The 21753-nt window shown below is 41.8% G+C and overlaps 2 protein-coding genes across 3 annotated transcripts; both read right to left on the minus strand.

Moving 5' to 3' along the window:
• Positions 1 to 5024: 5024 nt before the first annotated feature.
• Positions 5025 to 7651, minus strand: LOC133914429 (peroxygenase-like). Its single transcript, XM_062357534.1, has 7 exons — positions 7567 to 7651; positions 7325 to 7467; positions 6938 to 7087; positions 6619 to 6704; positions 6196 to 6290; positions 5952 to 6077; positions 5025 to 5578 (listed from the first exon to the last, which is right to left on the minus strand). Exons 1-7 carry the CDS (start codon positions 7632 to 7634, stop codon positions 5440 to 5442), a joined length of 807 nt encoding a protein of 268 aa, XP_062213518.1. The 5' UTR covers positions 7635 to 7651; the 3' UTR covers positions 5025 to 5439.
• A 9056-nt stretch (positions 7652 to 16707) lies between these two features.
• Positions 16708 to 20617, minus strand: LOC133916619 (peroxygenase-like). 2 transcript variants are annotated; one of them, XM_062360368.1, is made up of 7 exons: positions 20512 to 20617; positions 20241 to 20380; positions 19477 to 19626; positions 19222 to 19307; positions 18745 to 18839; positions 18510 to 18635; positions 16708 to 17096 (listed from the first exon to the last, which is right to left on the minus strand). In XM_062360368.1, the coding sequence occupies exons 2-7, from the start codon at positions 20350 to 20352 to the stop codon at positions 16958 to 16960; spliced, it is 708 nt and encodes a 235-aa protein (XP_062216352.1). In that variant the 5' UTR covers positions 20353 to 20380; positions 20512 to 20617; the 3' UTR covers positions 16708 to 16957. The 2 variants fall into 2 exon arrangements, with proteins under 2 accessions (XP_062216352.1, XP_062216351.1); XM_062360367.1 differs by having other exon boundaries at positions 16709 to 17096; positions 20241 to 20401; positions 20512 to 20611.
• Between the last annotated feature and the right edge of the window lie 1136 nt (positions 20618 to 21753).

Consider the following 21753-nt stretch of genomic DNA (forward strand, 5'->3'; position numbering starts at 1 on the left):
GAGTTTCCTCTTGTTCTTCTGCTGTTGTTTAAAACACTGGTATTTATTTCAATAAAGTTGTTTTTGTTCGATATAGAACTGTATATCAACGATAATGTCACCGCATATATGATGAAACTGATCCTGGCATACATGTGGAATGCACCTGGTTATTATTTTGAAAGATCGCGTGTGACATTTGGTTAGTGTCTTCATGAAAGACACTAAGAGTGGACAAAATCTCATGAGTAGTACAGAGGTATTGAACTCTATCAAACTCATTGCGTGGTGAACAATATATTTCTAGCCTTGTTGTTCTTTCCATATTGTTCAATTTGGGCCTGAGAAGTACGAACAACAGGGATCTCATAGTTGAAATCAATGATTTCTCATATAACACTTTCTTGGCTTAAAAGATAAATCTCCATGCACACCTTCCAGTATGAAAAGTCAAGACCTTCAAAGAAATGGATCTTTTCATGTCTCTCCATTGTCGCCTAAGGATCACAAAGACAGTAAAAGTCAACAAGTGATCAAACTAACTCTGATACCAATTGTAGGACCAAGAATGATGACTAGAGGGACGTGAATAGGCGCCTTACAAATTTCTTTGATGGCCTTCTCTTATCTTGTCACCCAAGCATCTCAAAACCAAGAGTGGAAGCAAAAACATAGGAAAAAGATATTGCACTAAAAGATCCTCAAAGAAAGCATGGCTCTTATAAATGTATATGAACACTAGGTTCTATTGAAACTTATTCCATGAGTCGTAACCACAAAAAGATTGCAACTTGAAGGAAGAACACTTTGATCCAAAAAGATAGGCACCCGGTAAATAAACTCTACAAGTTGATGATTTAGAGACAAGGGAAATCAAGACCCACTTGTGTACATTTGTATGTGAATTTTTCTGTCTCTAGCAACAAGGAGAATGACTTCCCAAGGTAGAGAAATTTTATCTCAACAACCAAAATGAAAATCACAATCAAAAAGGAAAAACTTGCAACAAAGTAAGGGAGCAAATAGAAGGAAACTAGAAGGAAATTAATACAAACATCGGAGAAAACAAGCACTTTATTTCTTGCAAAGGTCAACCCTCTTTTAGACAGATTACAAAGTATTTTTCCTCATAAAAAGTTCTCACCTACACATAGGCTAAGCACTCATCTCTCCTTTCCCTTTAACCCCTAGCAAACAAACTCAAATGGCTAGATTAAGTCTCTCCCACAGTCCCACCCCTTTATTTATAGGCCTAGGTAGGTGCATTGGCTCTTAAGTTTACTTGTTCCCAAAATAGCCCTCCTTTCCTATAGTCTCCTACCTACTACCAGGGTATTTTTGTCCATTTTTTCGCTCCATCCATCGAACGATCGTGGCATGTTCATGACTTAGCTTCGCATCGATGTAAGCTTCGCGATGATGCCACGTGCACTCCATCCTTCCACGGTTTTGAGGCCAAACCATAAAACCACGTCGCATGCTTCTCAAAGCGTGACTCACTGTCACTTGGTTTCACCTCAAGCGAGCATCTCGATATCGACACGTATACTCCGTCTTGCAATCTTGACCGTCGACAAGTTTCTCCTGCTCCCGATCCCTCGGGCCGTCTTATCACTTGCACCGGCATCCCCTTCGCTTGACTTTATCAACACATCATCTTCATCCATCTTCTCATGTTTTGCTTAACCTCCATATGCACAACTAGGATCACCCTTAACTCTACCCGACCTCCTCGATTGTCCAGCACCAAGCACCTCATTTGGCCCCGATCATCCCGCCGTCGATTACCAAGTTGCATCCATCACCTGCACAACATGAGACAAGGAAATGCATATCTCCAACTCTATTATAGATTAGTCCATAATAAAAAAATCCTCAGTTCAAAGCACATATCAGAAAAATCGTGAACGCCGAATGTTCTGACATTGTCACCTCCGCAACGCGGATCATCCGATGTGTTCAATCCAGCAGACCGTCCATCTTGCAACCTCTCTGCACAAAAAACTCTGACGAATCATTCGTCATTTATGCTGCTCATCGTCGGACCATCCGACGCGCTGAACATCTCCATACACACTTTGCAACCTCTTTGGAAAAATTGCACTGCGTGCATAATGTTCCATTGCCAAACCATCCAGCGTGCATTTCACATTTTCCCTCAGAATTGAAATGCTTCGGGGTGAAACTCATCTAAATGTCGGAGCATCCGACATGTTCATCTTCTCCGGACCAGTCATCTTGCAACCATTCTACAAGAAGTACTCCGACATGTACTGTTGCACATTTCCGGACCATCCAGCGTGTACTTAACCTTTTTGCTTGAGTTGAAAAGCTCCAGCATGAAGTCTTTCAGAGCGTCGGATCATCCAGCGTGTACAAATTGCCCAGCGTTGAACGATCCGGCGTATGCAATTTTCCTAGACTCAGAGACAAAATGCCAACTCCATTTTCTTTGCAACTTTTGTTAGTCATGATCATCATTGCAGTACATATATATGCTTATGCAATCTCACAAATCAACAAACCAAATCCGCAACCTTATCAATCACTCATCATATATAAATCAAGGCACATTTCAAGTTGGTTTCTCAAAATCAATGTCACACCACAACCCACCAAGAAGAAACCCACACCACAACCCAAGAGAGCTTCACAGTTTAAGATGAAAGCCATGTGAGAGAGTCTAGAGTGAGCGGTAGTCAAGTTTCTAACAGACGCTACCACTACACCTACTGTTAGAGAGAAGGTTACCTAGTTGGTTTTTGCTTTCACCGTAGGAGGGATGAGCGGCATGAGTGGGAGTGGAGTACTCGGGACATGTACCGCCCCTCTTTTGGTGAACATGAGCATTTTCTTCACTCTTACTCATGGGTTTCAGTGCTCTTCAGTTTCCTCATAAGGGTGGTGCCCAGCGTGGATCTTACCATGATTCATATGATTTTGGCTTCTGTGTTAGAGGCTTTGAGTCGCAGCAATTTGGTGGACCACAATTTCCTTATTGTGGTACTCACCCTCAGTGTGCTAGTATTGACTCGCATGCACATGCTTTTACTGCTTCAGGGCGGATGACCCAGTACTGGATTCCCAAGAGGTATCTGTCTAATCTCAGTACTAAGGCATCCACATATTATTCTTCTCATATGTAGGTGGCAGGCGGAGGCCTGAAGAACAAGTGGCTCATTGACTCCGGTTGTCTGCGCCTTATGACCGGAGATGCATCATAGTTCTCCAACCTCACCCCGAAGAAACAACACGAGTACATCACATTCGGGAATGATAGAAAGGGAATAGTGAAGGCCAAAGCTATGGTAAAGGTGAACGTGAGTTTCACTCTCAAGGATGTGGCTTTAGTGGAGCATCTGGGATACAATTTGTTTTATGTATCTCGGTTGTTGGATGAGAACTTGAAAGTGCATTTCAAATGTGATACTTCTCGAGTTATTGATTCGTTAAACGCTTTGGTTTGTCGGATTTCTTGAGTTGGGAGAGTTTTTAGAGCTAATTTTTCTGAGTTTCATGGTTCTTCTCATTTTTTAATTGCTCAACCTTCTTCTGAGCTTTGGATGTGCATAGGAGGCTAAGGCACATGAGCTTTGATTTGCTTTCTCATTTGATTACCCTAGGCTTGATCTGAGAGTTGTCCAAGCTCATGTTTGAGAATAACCTTGTTTGTGCTCCTTGTCGATATGGCAAGATGGTTGCCGCCTTTCACCTACCAGTTAATCTGGTGATGATTGAACGACCAAGAGAACTTCTCCATATGGATACTGTTGGTCCATCCCGAGTTTGTTCGGCGGGTGAAAAATGGTATGTACTTGTTATTGTTGATGACTACTCTCGCTACTCTTGGGTTTTCTTTCTTGTAAGCAAGGATGAAGTGTTCTCACAATTTTAGAGCTTAGCTTTGAGATTGTTTAATAAACTTCCTGATGCATTAAAAGCAATTCATAGTGATAATAGCACCGAGTTTAAGAACTATCTTTTTTATGCTTTCTATCTTGGATATAGCATTGAGCATCAATTTTCTACCCCACGCATTCCTCAGCAAAAAAGCGTGGTTGAAAGAAAAAATCAGACATTGGTTGAAATGTCTAGGACGATGCTTGATGAGCATAGTACTCCTAGAAAGTTTTGGACAAAGGCTATAAGCACAGCTTGCTATATCTCCAATCAGATTTTCTTGCGCTTGATTTTGAATGTGACTCCTTATGAGTTGCACTATGGAAGGAAGCTGAAAGTTTTTCATTTGAGAGTTTTTAGATGCCGTTGCTTCATCTTAATGCGTGGCAATCTTGACATGTTCGAGTCGTATTCTTTCGATTATATTTTTTTTAGGTATTCTCTTCATGATCATTCTTACAGGGTTTATATTCTTGACGCTAACACCATCATAGAATCATGTGACGTGACCTTTGATGAATCAACTCCATGTGCTAGCCCTGTTCTTGAGTGTGCAGGTGATCAGGAAATGAGCGAAAGCATCTTTATAGATGATGATCTTCTAGCTCTTGGTGATGATAAGCTACTTCCGGCCATCACACGTGCTTCTGAGCTAGCTCCTGCTTCTTTGACACCGGCAAAAGGTCCTGCAGACTCTACTTCCACTTCAACTACTTTCGAGCCTACACCAGTAGCGTTTGAGGGGAGATCATCTCATAGCGCGAGTCTCCTCGACCCATTTAGCAAGCATATCCCCCACAATTGATGATCGGTGACATTGGTGAGAGGGTAACGATGTCCAAATCTGCTCAATATGCTAGAGCCAATTTGCAACCTCTCTGGTATAAATGCTTCAACGTGTACTTCTGCCCAACGCCGGGTCATCCAGCGCGATGAGCACCTGAGCGCCTCCTCCTAGAATGCTCTGGCGTGTATCCCATCAGTCCGCTGGAACATCCGGCGAGATCATTTTCCCGAGTGCTGGATCATCCGGTGTATGCAATTTTCTTGAACTCGAAAATAAAATTGTCAACTCTATTTTCTTCACAACTTTGGTTAGTAATGATCATAATTGCAATACATAATCATACCCATAAAATCTCAAAAAACAACAAACCAAACTAAAAACCATGTCAATCACTTATTACAAATAAACCAAGCCACATTTCAACTTAGTTTCTCACTAGGATTAAAACCTATGATGTAAAACTTTATTGCGATATAGTAGACACACTAAATAAATTTAGAGCACATTTAGATATAAATGTAATTAGGTTATCTTATTGTTTTAATGCCGAATAGCTTTTAGAAACCATAATTCACCCCCTGTTACAGAGTCACCAGTCTTTACAACCTATAAAGGAAGCCCAAATATACACAAGGTATGACGATTGAACATTTCAAGTTCTTGTTTTCTATAATGCAGAAGTATTCCTTATTTGAAGTTTTGAATACAACTCAATGGTAAAGTGCTAATGCTGTACTGCCAACCCTTTGTTGAGCTGGAACTCTTCGGCGCATTCAGGAGGATTTCTTCTTATCTTGCAGTCGCTCAAATAGACTGCCGTCAAAGGCGCCCCGAACTGTTTCTCGTTGCAACAGGCCATCTTTATCCTTTGCCACGCTGTAGAGCAACAGCCATTCACCAGCGGCAGCGACCCTGTGAGCGCAACATCATATGAGAAACATTCGAAAATGAAACTTTGAGATCAAATTTCAAGCTGGACGACGAGTGCATTCATAATTTAGTTAATCAATGAAAAGTACGAGTAATGTTTTCTGTGAAATGTATGTTAGGAGTAGTTTACAACCTGAATTTGAATGATTAAATAGATATTTGAATAGATTCTGTGTTGAGACTCAAGTGTGTATCACCATTTTCTCTCTCTCGACAATCAAGTTTATGTAGTACTAACAGAAATAAACATCTTATAAGAAGAACCAATTGTTGAAATATTAACTGACAGTTGGTTGATTCAAGGAAAGACTGAAATTTGGTTAACAAAAACATTGCTAATTCAACTATGTCTCACCAGCCAAGGAAATCATACATATCGCGGTTTCCTTTAAGCATCGACATCAACTCGTCTTTTGTCAAAGCATTTGGATGAGTTAGCCCATATTTGCTAAATATAGCATCGAATCTTGATGGATCAAACCTGTACAGGACCAAGTAAAAATTAGTTAGAAATTTACGGCTAGAACGATATTAAATTTGTGGCCTTTCAGTAGAAAGAGCATGACTTAGACAGTTAGAAATGTGTTAGGTGTACATACCTCCCTTCAGTATCATAGGCTTCAGAATCACTCCCGTGCTTACCCTTGTGGATGTTCTTTATATGGATGGACAGCAAAGGGGAAGGTATCCATCCCTACATTCAAAAGGAACATTTAGTAGACATGAACTTATAGTATACAAAAATCGGCAATGGATGAGGTCCAAGCTAAGCAACGATGTATGTTAGCTTTTCTAAAGCAACATCATTGCAGAGACCAGCTAGAGGTGTCTTCTTTTCTCACTTACAAAAAAAATGACTTGACAATCAAGACGTCCCCATAAACTGAATGTCTGAATGTCCCAAGGGTGAGTAAGGACAGTTTGATTTAGATGATTCATTCCAGGCTAACAAGGTGAGAGTAAAGCTACAGCAGGTTTGCAAGAAAAAAATTAAACAAGTACAGAGGCCAAGAGAATGTTACCGGCTGAGTGGGAAAACTGAGGACGAGGTTGATCAGTATAGAGCCAACAAAGGATACAGGGTACCCACACCCTATGGCTCGCAGGCCTGAAAAGCAAGGAGGCACAAGAGGGTATCGATACAACAGTAGAAGCAATGGCGTAGGCTCTTCTTATCTGCTATTCATAAACTGATAAACTGAACAATTACGTCAATTTGCACGCAACGCTACTGCTCATGAAAAAAGCCTATGAACTATGCTTTCTGACTGCCTGTCTGAAATGAGAAAGGCTGATCGATCGCGAGATCGATCGCGTCAGGTGATTCAGTTAGTCACCTACCTTGAAAAGTTTCCCAGGGGTAGATGATCCCATTGCCGTCGCGGTCGAAGAAGGCAGCGTGCTGCTGAAGCACGCTCATGCCGCGGGGGTCGCGCCCCTTGGTCCCCTGCGGGTGGCTCGGGTCCACCGCCGCGAGAGCCCTTGCGAGATCTGCAAGCCCGGGGGACAAAAACAATCAATGCGCTAGAGCAGGATTACGGTTCTCCTAATCACAGAAAAGTCAGTATTGTCTCTCAACGCTTGTTCTAGAAATAACGATGATCTCTTCTTCTCCTCGACTAGTCGAGATTAGATGAACAATGGTTTATCTCACATCTCGTTGACACTATGAGTGCAATACATATATAGAATGCCAACTAGGCGAAGAAGAAAGATGGAGTTGCTTACATGGCTTGTGAAGCTGCTCCTGCAGGTCGGGGTTGAGCCTCCGCTCCCTCGTGACGGCCGCGAGGGGGGCCTCCGTCTCCAGCGACGGGTCGACCGGCGACGACGGCGACGCCATCCTCACTCGCGTGCTAAGTTTGCAGGATCTGCAGATCGAACGGGTTTGCGAAGTGCAGAGAGAGAAGGGATGTGAGCCGTTACAGAATACGAAGACGCAGGAATTAAGGATCGGGAGGCCGGGATACCTTTGGAGGTGGAGGAAGGCGAGATGGGAGCGCCATGTGGGAAGCCTCGCAACGAGCTGGAGAGCCATGCTGGCCAACAACGTCCGCTCTTGTGGTTTTAAAGCGGTAGCAACCACGGCGCAGATACGAGTGCGCCGTCCGCGTCGTCCGCCTGGAAAGTAGAAACGGCACACCAGGACGAACCAAGTACGCGTGGACGGCAACGGCAGCCGGCAGGCATTGTATTCTCTCGAAGGAACTTGCAGAGCTGTGCACGGAATGTGCTCTGCCGCGACAGATGGTTGTACTGTAGGCAACTGATGTAGGTAGTGGGTTATCTCTCCGTCCATTTATCTAATCTGATTTTATTTTTATTATTTTTATTTAATCTATGATTTTTTATATATTATTTTAATATAAATTTTAATATAAATGAACGATTCTGATAATCCATTCACAACTAATATGGCGTTGTACGGTGTGTTAGTAGGTCACGCTGGACCTCGCTTAACCAGAGCAGCATGCCTTTTGACAGTTCTTCTGCACATTCCGCGCAGCAGCAGGAGGATCCACTTACGTGAATCCCAAAAAATATGTTGATTTCATTTTTTTCAAACGTTCCACATTATATATATTAATACCCAGTATCTGCATCCTATCTGGATTACTAAGATGATCTATAGCTGCAGCCCGCATTGCCTGCGTGCGAGTCTACATGTTTGCACGTTGCCCTGCTCGTCCCTCGCTCGCATTCGTTCCCTATTTCTTTTAATCTTTCAAGCCGGAAATCTGGCCAGAAAAAATCCAAATAAACAAAGAGAAATGCGATTTTCAAAGTAGGGACTACGGAGAGTGCACATCTCGACGTTCTCGCTGGAAAGTGCCAGGGTCTGGGGAGAAGGTCACGCGTCCTGGCAAAGGCGGTACACGTGTGCTGGACTGCTGGCAAGCGGAAGGACGGACGCGTGACGCTAGCTCGGCCCGTTCTGTATCAGTTTCCTTGTCATCTGAGCCACCAAATTGGGTGGATTTCAGATCCCGCGTATTAACATGTGCTGAAAAAAATGCATATTCAGAACGGATGATAGGTTGACAATTTTTGGAAAACTAAATGATAGCATGGTTTACGCTACATAATTTTTTCTCGATTTTTCATAATTATTTCAATAATATTTTAAATTTTAAGAGCATTGAAATATCCTATTTTTATTTTTATCCTATCGCTCTTCAAACAGGTGGCAGACCTCTAGATTTGCACTTTAAAAAAAATCAGTTTCCTGAGAACTGGTAATATGATTCGGTTTTCATGGTTGGGCGGGACACTCTATGTTTGTCTCAAATTGTTATTGGGCCGGCTTTTAATACTATCGGACCTGATGGTGTAGGCCGAGATGTGTTTCTGCTTTTGTTTTTATAAACTAGAAAAATAAAAACAATTCTCGCAAAAGATAAAAATGAAGTGCAACAAAATCTTTCAATAAATTTTGTTTGTTTGTTCCTTCTAATATATATTCGGCAATTCTCTTACCGTCTCTTAAAAAATAAGCTAGAAAAATAAAAACAAAAAATTTGGACAAGGGCTGCCCCAGAAAAGAGAAAACGAAAACTTAAGGGACTACAAATGGCACCTGCGGTGCACTAGCTCCTTGTGTAATCTTTAAACCGTTGAATAATCCTGTTGGAATTCCAGAAGTCACGTTTTTTTGTTCCTCTGGAGCTAGATCGACCAGCAAGAAGAATCATGAGGGAGAGCAGGTCTTTGCGCTCATGCCTTTTGCCGCTGCCTTGACAACTGCCGTCCACCGATCATTTAAACCTCATTTCATTGCAAGAGCCGAGTAACGAGAAGCGTTGTTTTTTTATATCAATGAAACTATTCAATATTTTTTATTATATTTTTGCTAAGTTTATTTGGAGAGTTTTATAAACCACTTTTAGCTTATAACCTCCTCTTAGTATAAAAAATAAAAATTAACTCCTCTATGTATGTTATTTTCAATGCTACACACTAGATTAGATATTGGACATTGCCACATAAGTGTGGGGAACTGTCCAAATAGTAATCTAATTAATCACTGAGTCGATCATTAATATGACAACTACTACAGTGATTAACCAGAATATCATTCTGATAGTCCCAGCATGTGTTTACTTTCAGATCAGAACATACGTTTTTACAACAAGCACATCATCACAGGACATAATAAAGAGCGAGTAATTAAATTAAGTTACAAGTCTTTAAGTAGATTAAATTTTACATCAAAATACATAACTCAAACATTGCTAGAGTAGCTACATAGCGGAATAAGTCAGATAATGGCAAAAGATGGTTGGCGCTATTACCCTAAGGCAACACCCTCAAAATATCCACATATGAGTAGTCGGCACTACTCCTGCCCGCCACCAATATCGACAGATGTAAAGTAGCCAAAAACTAAATCTTCCTCACCTTAAAAGCAAACAAAGCACATGAATATGAAGGTACTCTCAAGACTTAATTCATAATATGCACTTATAAATAGCCCGACTTCAAGAAGAATGCAATTAGATATATTAGCAAGGATTCGCCCAAAAGGGGTTAAATGAATTTATAATGCAAACACGATTTTAACTCAAGTGTAAGCATCTACACCTAACCAAAATATCATGGTATCCAGATATCATCAACATATCCTAACTGTAACTTGTACTATGTCAACTCTTCATCAACATCACCATCTATGTCCAAACATTCCATCACAACATCCCAATAACGAAATTCCACGATTTATGTAAATGGACAGAAGCATGCTCATAACCGAGAGCACGGCAATTCGAATTGTTTTTACACCATATAGAGAGATACTTCTTTACCCACACGACATAAGGACCATTCGGCTTGTGTCACCCACTAAAGTGCACATAAGGGGTACCCATGTCAACCTTTTCTAATTGAGCCCCGACCATTTGAACATGCACCTATAGGTGCTGAGGTCCACTATGGCTACTCCCAGAGCACCCTAGATACGTCTAAAGGTGTGGAGGTAACTAGAACTACTTCTCGAGTAAACTAGATACCTCTACAAGCATATTATGCCCACAACACATTTACGACGTTACCTCTACAAGCCTATTATACCCACGACACCGTAGACCCACAAGCCAAAAGATCACAGCTACAAAAAGTATTCGGCTTATCTACCATTATATCGATATGTGGTAAGTACGGAAGTGCTAAAGCCAACTACACAACGGACGATGCTTAAACAATTCAAGGGAGCCTATAGCATCTGAGACTCCCTTCTCGAGCCATCCCTATTGCCCTCCAGAATCTAGTCTCGTCCTCACGAAAATACGCATCCCATCATCATCATTTTCTTTGTGAATAAAAATAAACCCTAAGCTTACGAACGATGGTCGAACCATCGCTCAATTTCTACTGAAGACCTAAGCCTTGCTAACCATAACGTATTCATTTTAAGTTAGACCATTGAGTGCTATACTCAGGGTTACAATGGATCAAAGGACAACAATACCAAGGAAGGGTAATGCAACAATTAGTATTTATTCTAAAAAAAAACCCAACCTCGACTAACTATCATGCATGACATACATATAGCATACCTTATCAAATTAAAGACAACATATGATCCAAAGTAACGGGTAGAGTATGCTTAGATGCTTGCGTTGGTGCTCAGTTTGATCACAATCAACAGCAACGAAATCCGGTTCACCCTTGATCACGCCCGTATTACCCTCCGGTCTTTCATTCACTAAAGAAGAACGCGTGCAATGATGAGCATGAAAGAGATGCCATGAAATATGCTACATGACGCATAACCATAAAGGATGTATCATAAAAACAAGCTAAGAGTACAAGACACGCGAAGGAACAAAGAAAGTTCGCGAACTTAACTTCATTGGAAAAACTGACAGGCATCCAGAAGTTCCGGGTCAGAACGGAACCTCCAGGTTGGGCTGAAACCTCCAGGTGGGGTTCCGAGTGGGGATTCTCGGTTAAATCCTAACTCAAACCAGTCCAGATCTTCCGGGTTCGGTCGAATTTTCCGGGTATTACTCCTAGCGAGGGTGCTCGGTTAATTCTAAAATGAATTACACGGAACCTCCAGGTATACTCGTAACTTCTGGGTTCTAGCAGATATGAACTTTGCGACGATTCTCGCGGTCGATTCAACGTGCATGTAAAACTTAACTCACCTAAACATATATAAGCACTAGTACCAGGCTTCTAAACTTAAATTACATGCTAAAAAACACGAATGTTGTGGTAGAAAAGACTGGGCTCACCTGCAACTTCCGGGATTCACCCGGAACCTCCAGGTTCCTGCAGAAAGGTGTTTTATGACGATTTCTTTGCCGATTCATCTTGCATGTCGAAATCCAACCATATAAACATGCAAGGGCACTAAAGCATTGGTTCTAAACCTACATTGCTCACTCTACAAGCTCGATTCACTAGTTCTAACTCATTCAAATATCTCTTCTAGATCTGCAACCTCAAGAACGAAAATGCGCTTCGCCACTCGCAACACAGCTCCAAACCTATCCAAAACCGAGCTAAAACCGTGCATTGCTACCATGGGGTCCTAGAATACTTACCCAAAGTCCCTTGCCCAAGTTGGTGACCGTCGGGGATGGAGAAAACGAATGAAAAGCTCGGCGGAGAGGATGATAGAATTGCTGAAAATGCAGTGAAGCAAGGTGACGAATTTGATTTGCAAAACCTACAAACCTTCATGCATGTGAGAAACTCTTGGATGGATAGAGAGCTAGAGAGGTGGGGAATCTAATGGTAATACATGCATACCTAAAATCCCAGTGCTTGAAGGGGAGATTTGAGGGAGAATGAGAGAGTATTGAGAGAGGGAGAGGAGCGCAACAACTCTGCTCTTGCTGCTCGGTTGGGTGAGTGAGGGAGAGGGTGAGGGTGAGAGAGAAGAAGGGGTGGACTGTTGTTGCCAAAGAGAGGAAAAGGTGGTGGGGCCGGCCAGATGGGTCCCACGTGTTGGAGAGACTAACAATATTACAGCTGAAAAACATTTCTATCCCTACTCAATTCCTTCTCTCTTTTATTTACCCAAAAGACTAGGCGAGACTCAAACTAAATGAAAAAGTCTAATATCTGGTATTTCATAACTCATAGCGAATTTCTAATCCACCAAAAGAATTAACAAGTAATCATAATGCTTAACCATTAAACATGATGCTTAATGACATGATTAAGGAATTAGGACGTGACAAGAAGGAGGGACGGGGTACAATGCATATTGCATGCCATCATCTGGAGATAGTTATTATGGACATCTCTGCCAAATACGGGTAGAGGTTTAGCAACAAAAAAAGTATTTGCTAATGAACATTATCTATTTGTTAAATCTCATTTGTTTAATTGGTGAATTGTGATTGTGTGGTAGATGGAGTCTGCATCACGGTTGCGTGCATCTTCGGATGCAGCGGCTGAGATATTTTTATTCCATTATTAAAAGATCATTTAAACTTGGTGCAGGAAGCCAGTTAGACAGATCCATGTTCCATGATGACACATGTGGCCAATGTTGCGATTTGTGCCCAGATCGCCTGCGTGAACACACATTAGACAAACTGGTTGCGAGCTCACATCACGCATAGATGGCCATCAGACTAACCTCATTTTGCTAGGCTGCCAGCAATTTTTTTTTTCTTCGAAACGATGACACGAGCCTTACTGATTTTTTCATAGCAAGGAGTTGAGCAAAATATTTACAGAGGCCAGAAAGGAAAAGATATGGAACAAAAGCACGGAAAAAAGACATGAAGGAGTATCAATGTGACATATGTGAAGATATAGAACTGAAGAAGGATCTAATCTGGAAGGATGTCAAATTACCAGGCAATTTGCTCTTCACCAAAAGCTCTTCGTCTTTGTTCAATGTCCTCCTTGATCATGGAGGTAACCTCTTCCACCGACTTCACTTCATTTTAGAAAGTTCTTCGGTCTCTTTCTTTCTAAATGTTCCACCAAAAATATATGATGATTCCACTGCCATCTCTTCTGATGTCTTTGTCCATTTTCTTGTTTGCTCCCTACCACCATCTTCTCACTATTTGATGTTCGGTAAGGGCTAGTAATCCTCGGAGCCGTACCCAGTTTGTGATGCAATTCCATACTGCTGATGTGAATGAGCATTCTTTACATAGGTGAACAAGGGTTTCATCTACCTATCTACACAGTTTGCATAAATGGATGTGTGGCCATCCTCTTCGAAAGCAAGGTTGTCCACCATTAGAATTTTGTTTTGTAAGAGAATCCATGTGAAGAATTTGCACTTTGGCTCAGTCTTCGCCTGCCAGACATTTTTCATGTTGTATGTTTTGGTCATGCCAGTGAATTGGATGTCGCATGCACTCTTTGTTGTGTAGGCACCATCCCACATCCATCGTCATATAATTGAGTTTGGTTGTGTCTCATCAATGGATACCTGCTATAGAGCCTCCCACAAACTTACTAGTTGTTCCAATTCCTCATGTGTGTCAATGTGGTTGAGGTCTCTTATCCATTTATGCTCCGGCAGCACCATACAAACTAGTTTGTTTTTTTCTCCAAGATTTGCCAAAGAGCAGGGGGGGCTATATTCTTTGGGGCTTGACCCTGCACCCAGCTAGATTGCCAGAACGAGGCCTTCTTTTCATCTCCTATTGAGACCACTATGGAAGCATTGAAGAGTTCTAGGTATGTCTGATCGCAAGGGACTAGCATTCCAATGCATGGCCTTGCTTTGTCCTTCCACGTATACCATAGCTATCTTAAGTGTAGCGCTCTTGCAAATCGTTGGAGGTTGGGGATTTCTAAACCGCCCAGCTGCCTTGGTTTACAAATTGTGTCCTAGTTAACCAAGCAATGACCCCCACTGACCTTCTCTGGTTCTTCTCCTTTCCATAGGAAGCTTTGGCGTATGCGGTCTATTTTCTTTACAAGCCACTTTTGAAGGGGGGATACATTGAGGTGATAAATAGGTTGTGCTGATAGGACTGTTTTTACCTGTGTTTCTCTGCCTAATGGGGCCAACATTTTCCCCTTCCATCCCGGGAGTTTAGCACTCAATTTGTCAACAAGCGACTGAACATCAGCTCTACGGATTTTTCTTGTATGCATAGGGAGGCCCAAATATTTGCACGGGAATTGCCCTATTTTTCCCAGGAAGTGTTGTAGGATTTGATCCATTAGTAGCTCCGAGCATCTAATCGGAAAAATCTCAGTTTTGTTGAGGTTTGTCTCGAGACCTGAACATTTGGTGAAGGCCTTGAGTAGCTCGTTGAAGGCTATGAGCTCATCTCGATCGGGGTTTGCAAAAATGCCTGCATCATCTGGGTAGAGAGAGCAGCGTAACAAGGCTGACCTTGGATTATCTCCCGTTGCGCCGCGAGTGAGATGATATTTTGCAAAGGATCGATAGCTAAGATAAAGAGCATCTGGGAGGGGGACCCCCTTGTTGTGAACCCCTTGCATGCCTTATGTCTTTGCCAGAGGCTCCATTGAGAAACACTCTAGATGAAGAGGTCGCCAGAAGGAAGGATATCCAGTCTCTCTATCGTTGTCCAAAACCAAGCATCGTCATGACCTCAAGAAGATAGGGCCGGTTTATAGAATTAAAAGCCTTTGAGATGTCGAGTTTTATAAATAGGGATGGTTGTTTGCTCTTGTGCTACTCTTTGATCACGTTCTGGGCATATAAAAAATTGTCATGGATGCTTCGTTTTTTTTTTATGAAAGCGCTTTGGCTACGAGAGACTATGTCATTGAGTCTAGGCGCTAAACGATTTGCCAACAGCTTGGTGAGGATTTTTTAGAAGCTGTTAATCAAACCAATTGGCCTGTAATCACCCACTACCATGGCATCAGCTCGTTTTGGATGGAGTATTATGTTTGCATTGTTGGTTAGGCCAAGGTTTGTCGTTTTGAGATTGCAGAAGGCATGGACGGCATTGATCAGATCGCTTCTAATAATGGGCCAACATTTTTTTTGTAAAAAAGGCATGTGGATCCATCTGGGCTCGGAGATTTCTCCATTGGCATTCCTTTGATGGTTTCGTATATTTCTTGCTCATTGAACGGTTCTTCAAGAACTAACATGTCTATGGCCTGATATACAAGGTTTTCCCAACGTAGGCTGAGCTCTCTTCTTTTATGTGTGCCGAGTTGGGTGGAGAAGTACTTGAACAACTCGGACTCCTTTTGGTGTGCAGTGATCGCATACCTGGTAAATGTTTGCAGGGATTGGACGAAGTGTTTCCTCCATCTCGCATTCGCTTTGATATGAAATTTTTTTGTGTTCGTGTCTGCGTTTCGGATCCACGTTAATCTTGAGTGCTGCCGCATCCTTGCCCTATCTATGGCCGTTAGTCCAATGTCCTTTTGCTTTAAGAATTTCCTTAATTCTCTTTCTTCTTGAATTAGAAGTCTATTTTCCTGCGCTAGATCAAGTCTGTAAATGACCTCACATGCTATTGCAAGTCTGAGCCTGACGTTTCCAATCGAACAGCACACCTAAATCCTAAGAGCCTTAGCTGTTCTGTTAAAGCTTGATGTTCATGCGCAAGATTGGGTCTACAATGTTTAGAGGTTGATCCCATGCCTTTTGGACAGTTTCCATGTAGCCCGGCATAAAGATCCAATAAGATTCAAAGCGGAATCCTCTGTATGTCGATTGAATGGTTGTTCCTTCTAATAATAAAGGACAGTGATTGGAGTCCATACTTGATAAAGCCTGCAAATTCGCACAAGGGAAGAGGAGGTCCCAGTCGCTTGAGCTGAAAAATCGATCAATTCTAATTAGGGAAGAGGCTGTCAGCAATTCAGAGACAATTCTGCAGCAAGAGCCAAGCACGGAATTTGCATTTGGAGAGGGGCCATGGTTTCCTTATCCAAGTTAAGAGCTCTTGTGGCCCAAAGATAGGGCCTTATAGGTAGAGTTCGCGTTATGTTGAAATTATGAAGGTGCTCCCATATATTCCGAGAAGCTCAAACTGTTTCAGTAACACTGCTAGGTACTGGGTTGGACTTGGACCAAGCTTTCCTTCTCAATCTGTTTCTATAACACACTTTTTAGATACCGGGATGAGCCCCCATTTCACTTAACAAAACTAGGCAACTTTACAGGAACCTTTAACATGAATTTCATAGAATTTTGTGGGAGCCAGAATCAAACTGGGCTTCCTTTTTTTCTCATGTTTATTTAGGAGCATACACATGTTTTTCGAAACAACTTTGGTACACGCATACGAAAGCCAACATACACAAGGTAATGATGGTTGCACAATAAAAGTTCTTACTTGATACAGTGTATAAACCTATCTTATTTGAACACAAATAAATGGTAAAGTGCTAATCTTGTACTGTCAACTCTTTCTCCAGCTGGACAACTCTTTGGCGCATTCAGGAGGATTTCTTATCGTGCTGCAGTCGCTCAAATAGACTGCCATCGAAGGCACCCCTGATAGTTTCCTGTTGCAACAGGCCATCTTTATCCTTTGCCACGCTGTAGAGTAGCATCCATTCACCAGTGGCGGCGATCCTGTGGGCACAAGATCAGATGATAAATATTCAAAAATGGAACTCTAGAACAAATTTCAGGTGATCAGTAGTAGCATGGAAACTAAAGCAATATGATGCCAATATCTTATCGCAAGGAATGACAAATATCTGGTATTGGAACCAGGAGTGCATTCATAAGTAGTTAATGAATGTGAAGGCATCTCGAATAGTTTCTGAGAAATGCATGTTAGTACTTTACTATTTTTTAGGATCGTATGCTAGTATTAGAATCTGGAATTGAAGTCCTAAATATGTTGTCTTTGTTAAGACTCGAGTGTATCACCATTATTCCAGTATAATCTTCTTATGAAAACTCATGCAACAGTGTTCTCAATTCTGATCCATTGAATGTATCCTTTAGGCAGGCGCTAATAGGGAACAAAGTGGTGAAATGGTATGAATTGGTTTCTAAAGTTGCATAAGTACGACCAACTTGACTCATTCCATTGGTCTCTCCATAAAAGTGGCATGTTTTTTGTCCAATCTATGTTAGAATCATAATCAACAATGATATAATTCAAAATAGTTGGTTCTTATGGAAACTTAATGAAGTCATCCTAACTCAAGACAACTTAGCTAAACGTAGATGGCAGGTAGTGAAAAATATTGTTTCTGTATTAACAATGAAATTATCTAACATTTATTTTTTGAATGTCAGTCTGCTAAGTTCATATGGAGAACCGTTCAAATAGTGTTTGGTTTACAACCACCGAGGTATGTCACCAATTTGTTTGGAAATTGGTTACGGAATCTAGACTCAACATTAAGACCTCAAATTTTAGTAGGGGCAAGTGTTTTATGTTGGGTCATATGGTTGAGTAGGAAAAATATTGTGTTTGATAAGAGAAGTGCTTTATGTTGGATCATTTAAGGTCTCAAATTTTAGTAGGGGCAAGTGCTTTATATTGGGTCGCATAGTTGAGTAGGAATGATATTGTGTTTGACAAGGGAAGTGCTTTATGTTGGGCCATTAGACTCGCTTCCGGTCCTTGCTGCAAAAGGAGGTAGCGGGACAACGAATGAAATGGTCATGCAGCAAAATGGAGACAAACGTGATGAAGATATTCACCAAACATGAGTGGATGTTTATTAATAGACTTTGTATTTGAGTTTATTTGCATCATTCTTACTTCTATGAACTTGTGCTATGTGTTGGCACCATATTTACAACTTATGGTTAAACCTTGTAATAATGAATGGTTGAGTGCATGCCTTATGAAGAGGTCTGAGTAAAGACATTCCTTTATCTAAAAAAATTCCAATATAATATGATCTATATGCAGTATTGTATTAACAGAAATCAAAATATTAAAACGGCCACCGAAAATTGGTTAATTTGATAAAATAATTAAAATTGGTTAAGCACAACATTGCTAATTCAACTATGTCTTACCAGCCAAGGAAATCATACATATTGCGGTTTCCTTTAAGCATCGAGGTCAACTCGTCTTTTGTCAAAGCATTTGGATGGGTTAGACCATACTTGCTAAATATCGCATCGAATTTTGATGGATCAAACCTGTACAATACCAAGTGATAGCTAGTAAAATAAATTGTGGCTGGAAACATGGAATGATATTAAAATTGTGGCCTTTCATGAGAAAGAGCAACGTGTTAGACGTACATACCTCCCTTCAGTGTCATAGGTTTCAGAATCGCTCCCGTGCTTGCCCTTATGAATGTTCTTTACGTGGACGGAGAGAAAAGGGGAAGGTATCCATCCCTACGTTCAGAAAGGACAGTTCATAAGCACAAACATATAGTTTATGAAGAAATGGACAACAGGTGAAGTCCAAGATGAAGTTTAAGCAACTAAGCCTGCTGGCTTCTCTTAAGCAAAACCATTACAGAACCTAGGTAGACATATCGTCTCTCTTCCCCTCCTTTTTTGGACTAAAGATATCTTTCTTCTTAGACAGAAAAGAAAATGACGTGACACTGAAGATTGTGACACAACTGAATGTCTTAATGTCTCAAAGAGTGAGTCACAACAGCTTGATCGAGATGAGTGATGACCAGTCCAGCAAAGCTACAGCATGTTTGCAAAAAAAAAAAAAAAAAAAAAAAAAAAGGTGGGAGCAACATGGAGGCCAAGAGAACGTTACCGGCTGAGTGGGATAACTCATGACGAGGTTGATCAGGAAAGAGAAAACAAAGGATGCAGGGTACCCGCACCCTATTGCTCGCAGGCCTGCACGGCAAGGAAGCATTGTTACAGCAGTGTAATCGATCACATAATCCTTCTCTTCTCAATCATCGACGGAGAGAAGAAGCAGTCAGGATAAAAAGCGCGGTTTCTGACTGTTTGTCTGATTGATCGCTGAGATTAATCGCGTCCAGTGATTCAGCTAGTCACATACCTTTGAAAGTCTCCCAGGGGTAGACGATGCCGTCGCCGTTGCGGTCGAAGAAGGACACGTGCTGCTGCAGCACGCTCATGCCGCGGGGGTCGCGCCCCTCGGTCCCCTTCGGATGGCTCGGGTCCACCGCCGCTAGAGCCCTCGCAAGATCTGCGAGGACAGAGACGGAAATCGTTAATGCGCTGGAGCTGGATTACGGTTCTCCGAATCGCAAAAGGGACTTCTCCTCGCCGAGATTAGATGAGCAATGATTTATCTCATATCTTGATGGTACTATGACAGTGTTCTGCAGTGCAGCGCACGCAGAACGGCAGAAGTACAGAACATAGCAGCCAGGTTTTTTTTCGATTACAAGTTACGCGTACGTGCACACACACCACTACATGTGTGGAGCCGTATCCTAACGTCCTCACCACCACACAGCAGCCAGGTGAATTTTTTTCCTATTTTGATCCTTTTTAAAATTATTTTTAAAATAAATCAGCAGTAAAACTATTTTAGTTTGACATGGCTAATATCTGCACCATCGCTTTTGGCACGAATGTTAGTCGTGTTCGTGTTCACGCTATCATGATTGGTGCGGATACGGTCAATATTCACGTCATCGTACGTGACACGGATCTCAAGAGTTAAAATTGGAAATAGTTTTACCGCTGATTTATTTTCCAAAATAATTTTAAAAAAAGATCAAAGTAGAAAAAAAAATACCAGCCAGATTAACGTAAAGGTGACGGGTCACGGGAAAATGGAGTTGCTTTGCTTACATGGCTTGGGAAGCTGCTCCTGCAGGTCGGGGTTGAGCCTCCGCTCCCTGGTGACAGCCGCGTGGGGCGCCTCCGTCTCCAGGGACGGGTCGGCGGGCGACGGCGACGCCATGCTCACTCGCGGACTAACTTTGCAGGATCTGCAGGTGGAACGAATCGGTCTGGGAAATGGAGCTCCGGGAGATGAGATGGAGCAGTGAAGGGAGAAGGGATCAGGCCGTTACAAAGCACTAGGCCCGGGACGGCGGTAAGGATCGGGAGCTCGGGGTACCTTTGGAGCTGGAGAAAGGCGAGATGGGAACGCCGTGCAGGAAGCCTCGCGATGAGTTGCAGAGTCACGCTATTGCCGGCTAACAACGTCCCCTCTGCTTTTTAAAGGGGCAACCACGATGCTGCCAGCTATGGGTGCGCCGTCCATCCGGAAACAGCGTACAGAGCGTAGTACACGTGGATAGCAACTGCGGGCATTGAATTTTGCTAAATAAACTTGCAAAAGGATTTTTATTTTGTACGAGGAAAAACTTGCAGAAGTAACGTGACAACAGTTGCCCAGCTCGTCCCGAACATAGTTTTCCCAATTTTTTAAAACATTGATCCGGAAACCTGGCCACAGCATATCCAAATAAACAATGTATTTACAGTTGGGACTTGGGAGGAGTGCACGTCTCAACGTTCTCCAATTTTTTAAATCTTTTGAGCCGGATATCTGGCTAGAAAGATCCAAGTAAACAATGGGAGCCGTGATTTTCAAAGCTGGGAGAGTGTATATCTTTTAAGTTCTCAACAGTCTTATTTAACACAGCTTATGTTTGTAAATTCTGAGGATTCTACAAAAGTTGTGTTAAATAATAGGATTCTGCAGTAGATTATCAGTAAACTGATTTTGAAAATGAACGGTACAATTTGTAGAAGCAGAATCTATTCTTTATAGAATTTTTCAAAAAGTAAATTATGCAAAAACATAAACTGTGCCAAACAGAACCAACATCCTAGCTGGAAAGCGCTGGGTGGAGCCAAGGGCATGAGTACTGGGCTCCCAGGTAATTAAATACTTGCAGAAAAATCATTCTCTCCTATGAAAATGGGTACTTAGAAATGTTCAATTACAGTATTAACCTTTATTAACACACTTTATCATCTTAAGCAAACTTAAGCATATCTTCCTTCCTATAAACACCCATCTCTGACATGACCGAAATAAACCAGTTTTTTTCCTGTAAGCACATTCACTAAATACCCCCATTGTACCAACCATAAACTAGCAAAACTGTATTTGAGCACGTTCAGGCTGCGGGCTCCAGTGCTTGCTGTTCCGGGGTCATGTGGCCTGGTGCGAATACGAATGTAGCATCAATCGCATGGCCAGATTAAGAAAATACAGGAATATAAAAAATACAGGATTAGAGTTGCTTAACCCTTATAATTCTATAAAGTAAAACGTTTAGATGCAACACAAGATAAGCATATGAATTTGGAGAGAGATAAAAACAAAGAAAAAATTTCTATGCGGTCC

This window comes from Phragmites australis, chromosome 4 (genome assembly GCF_958298935.1).
Source record: "Phragmites australis chromosome 4, lpPhrAust1.1, whole genome shotgun sequence".
Classification (NCBI taxonomy): domain Eukaryota; kingdom Viridiplantae; phylum Streptophyta; class Magnoliopsida; order Poales; family Poaceae; genus Phragmites; species Phragmites australis.

Coding starts and splice junctions, on each gene's coding strand:
- LOC133914429 (XM_062357534.1), bottom strand. CDS start 7,634: ATGGCTCTCCAGCTCGTTGCGAGGCTTCCCACATGGCGCTCCCATCTC. Junction 7,468..7,566: donor GCCTTCCTCCACCTCCAAAG/GTATCCCGGCCT, acceptor TTCGATCTGCAG/ATCCTGCAAACTTAGCACGC. Junction 6,291..6,618: donor TCAGTTTTCCCACTCAGCCG/GTAACATTCTCT, acceptor TTTTGAATGTAG/GGATGGATACCTTCCCCTTT.
- LOC133916619 (XM_062360368.1), bottom strand. CDS start 20,352: ATGGCGTCGCCGTCGCCCGCCGACCCGTCCCTGGAGACGGAGGCGCCC. Junction 19,627..20,240: donor GGAGCAGCTTCCCAAGCCAT/GTAAGCAAAGCA, acceptor CTGTCCTCGCAG/ATCTTGCGAGGGCTCTAGCG. Junction 19,308..19,476: donor CCCCTGGGAGACTTTCAAAG/GTATGTGACTAG, acceptor CTTGCCGTGCAG/GCCTGCGAGCAATAGGGTGC.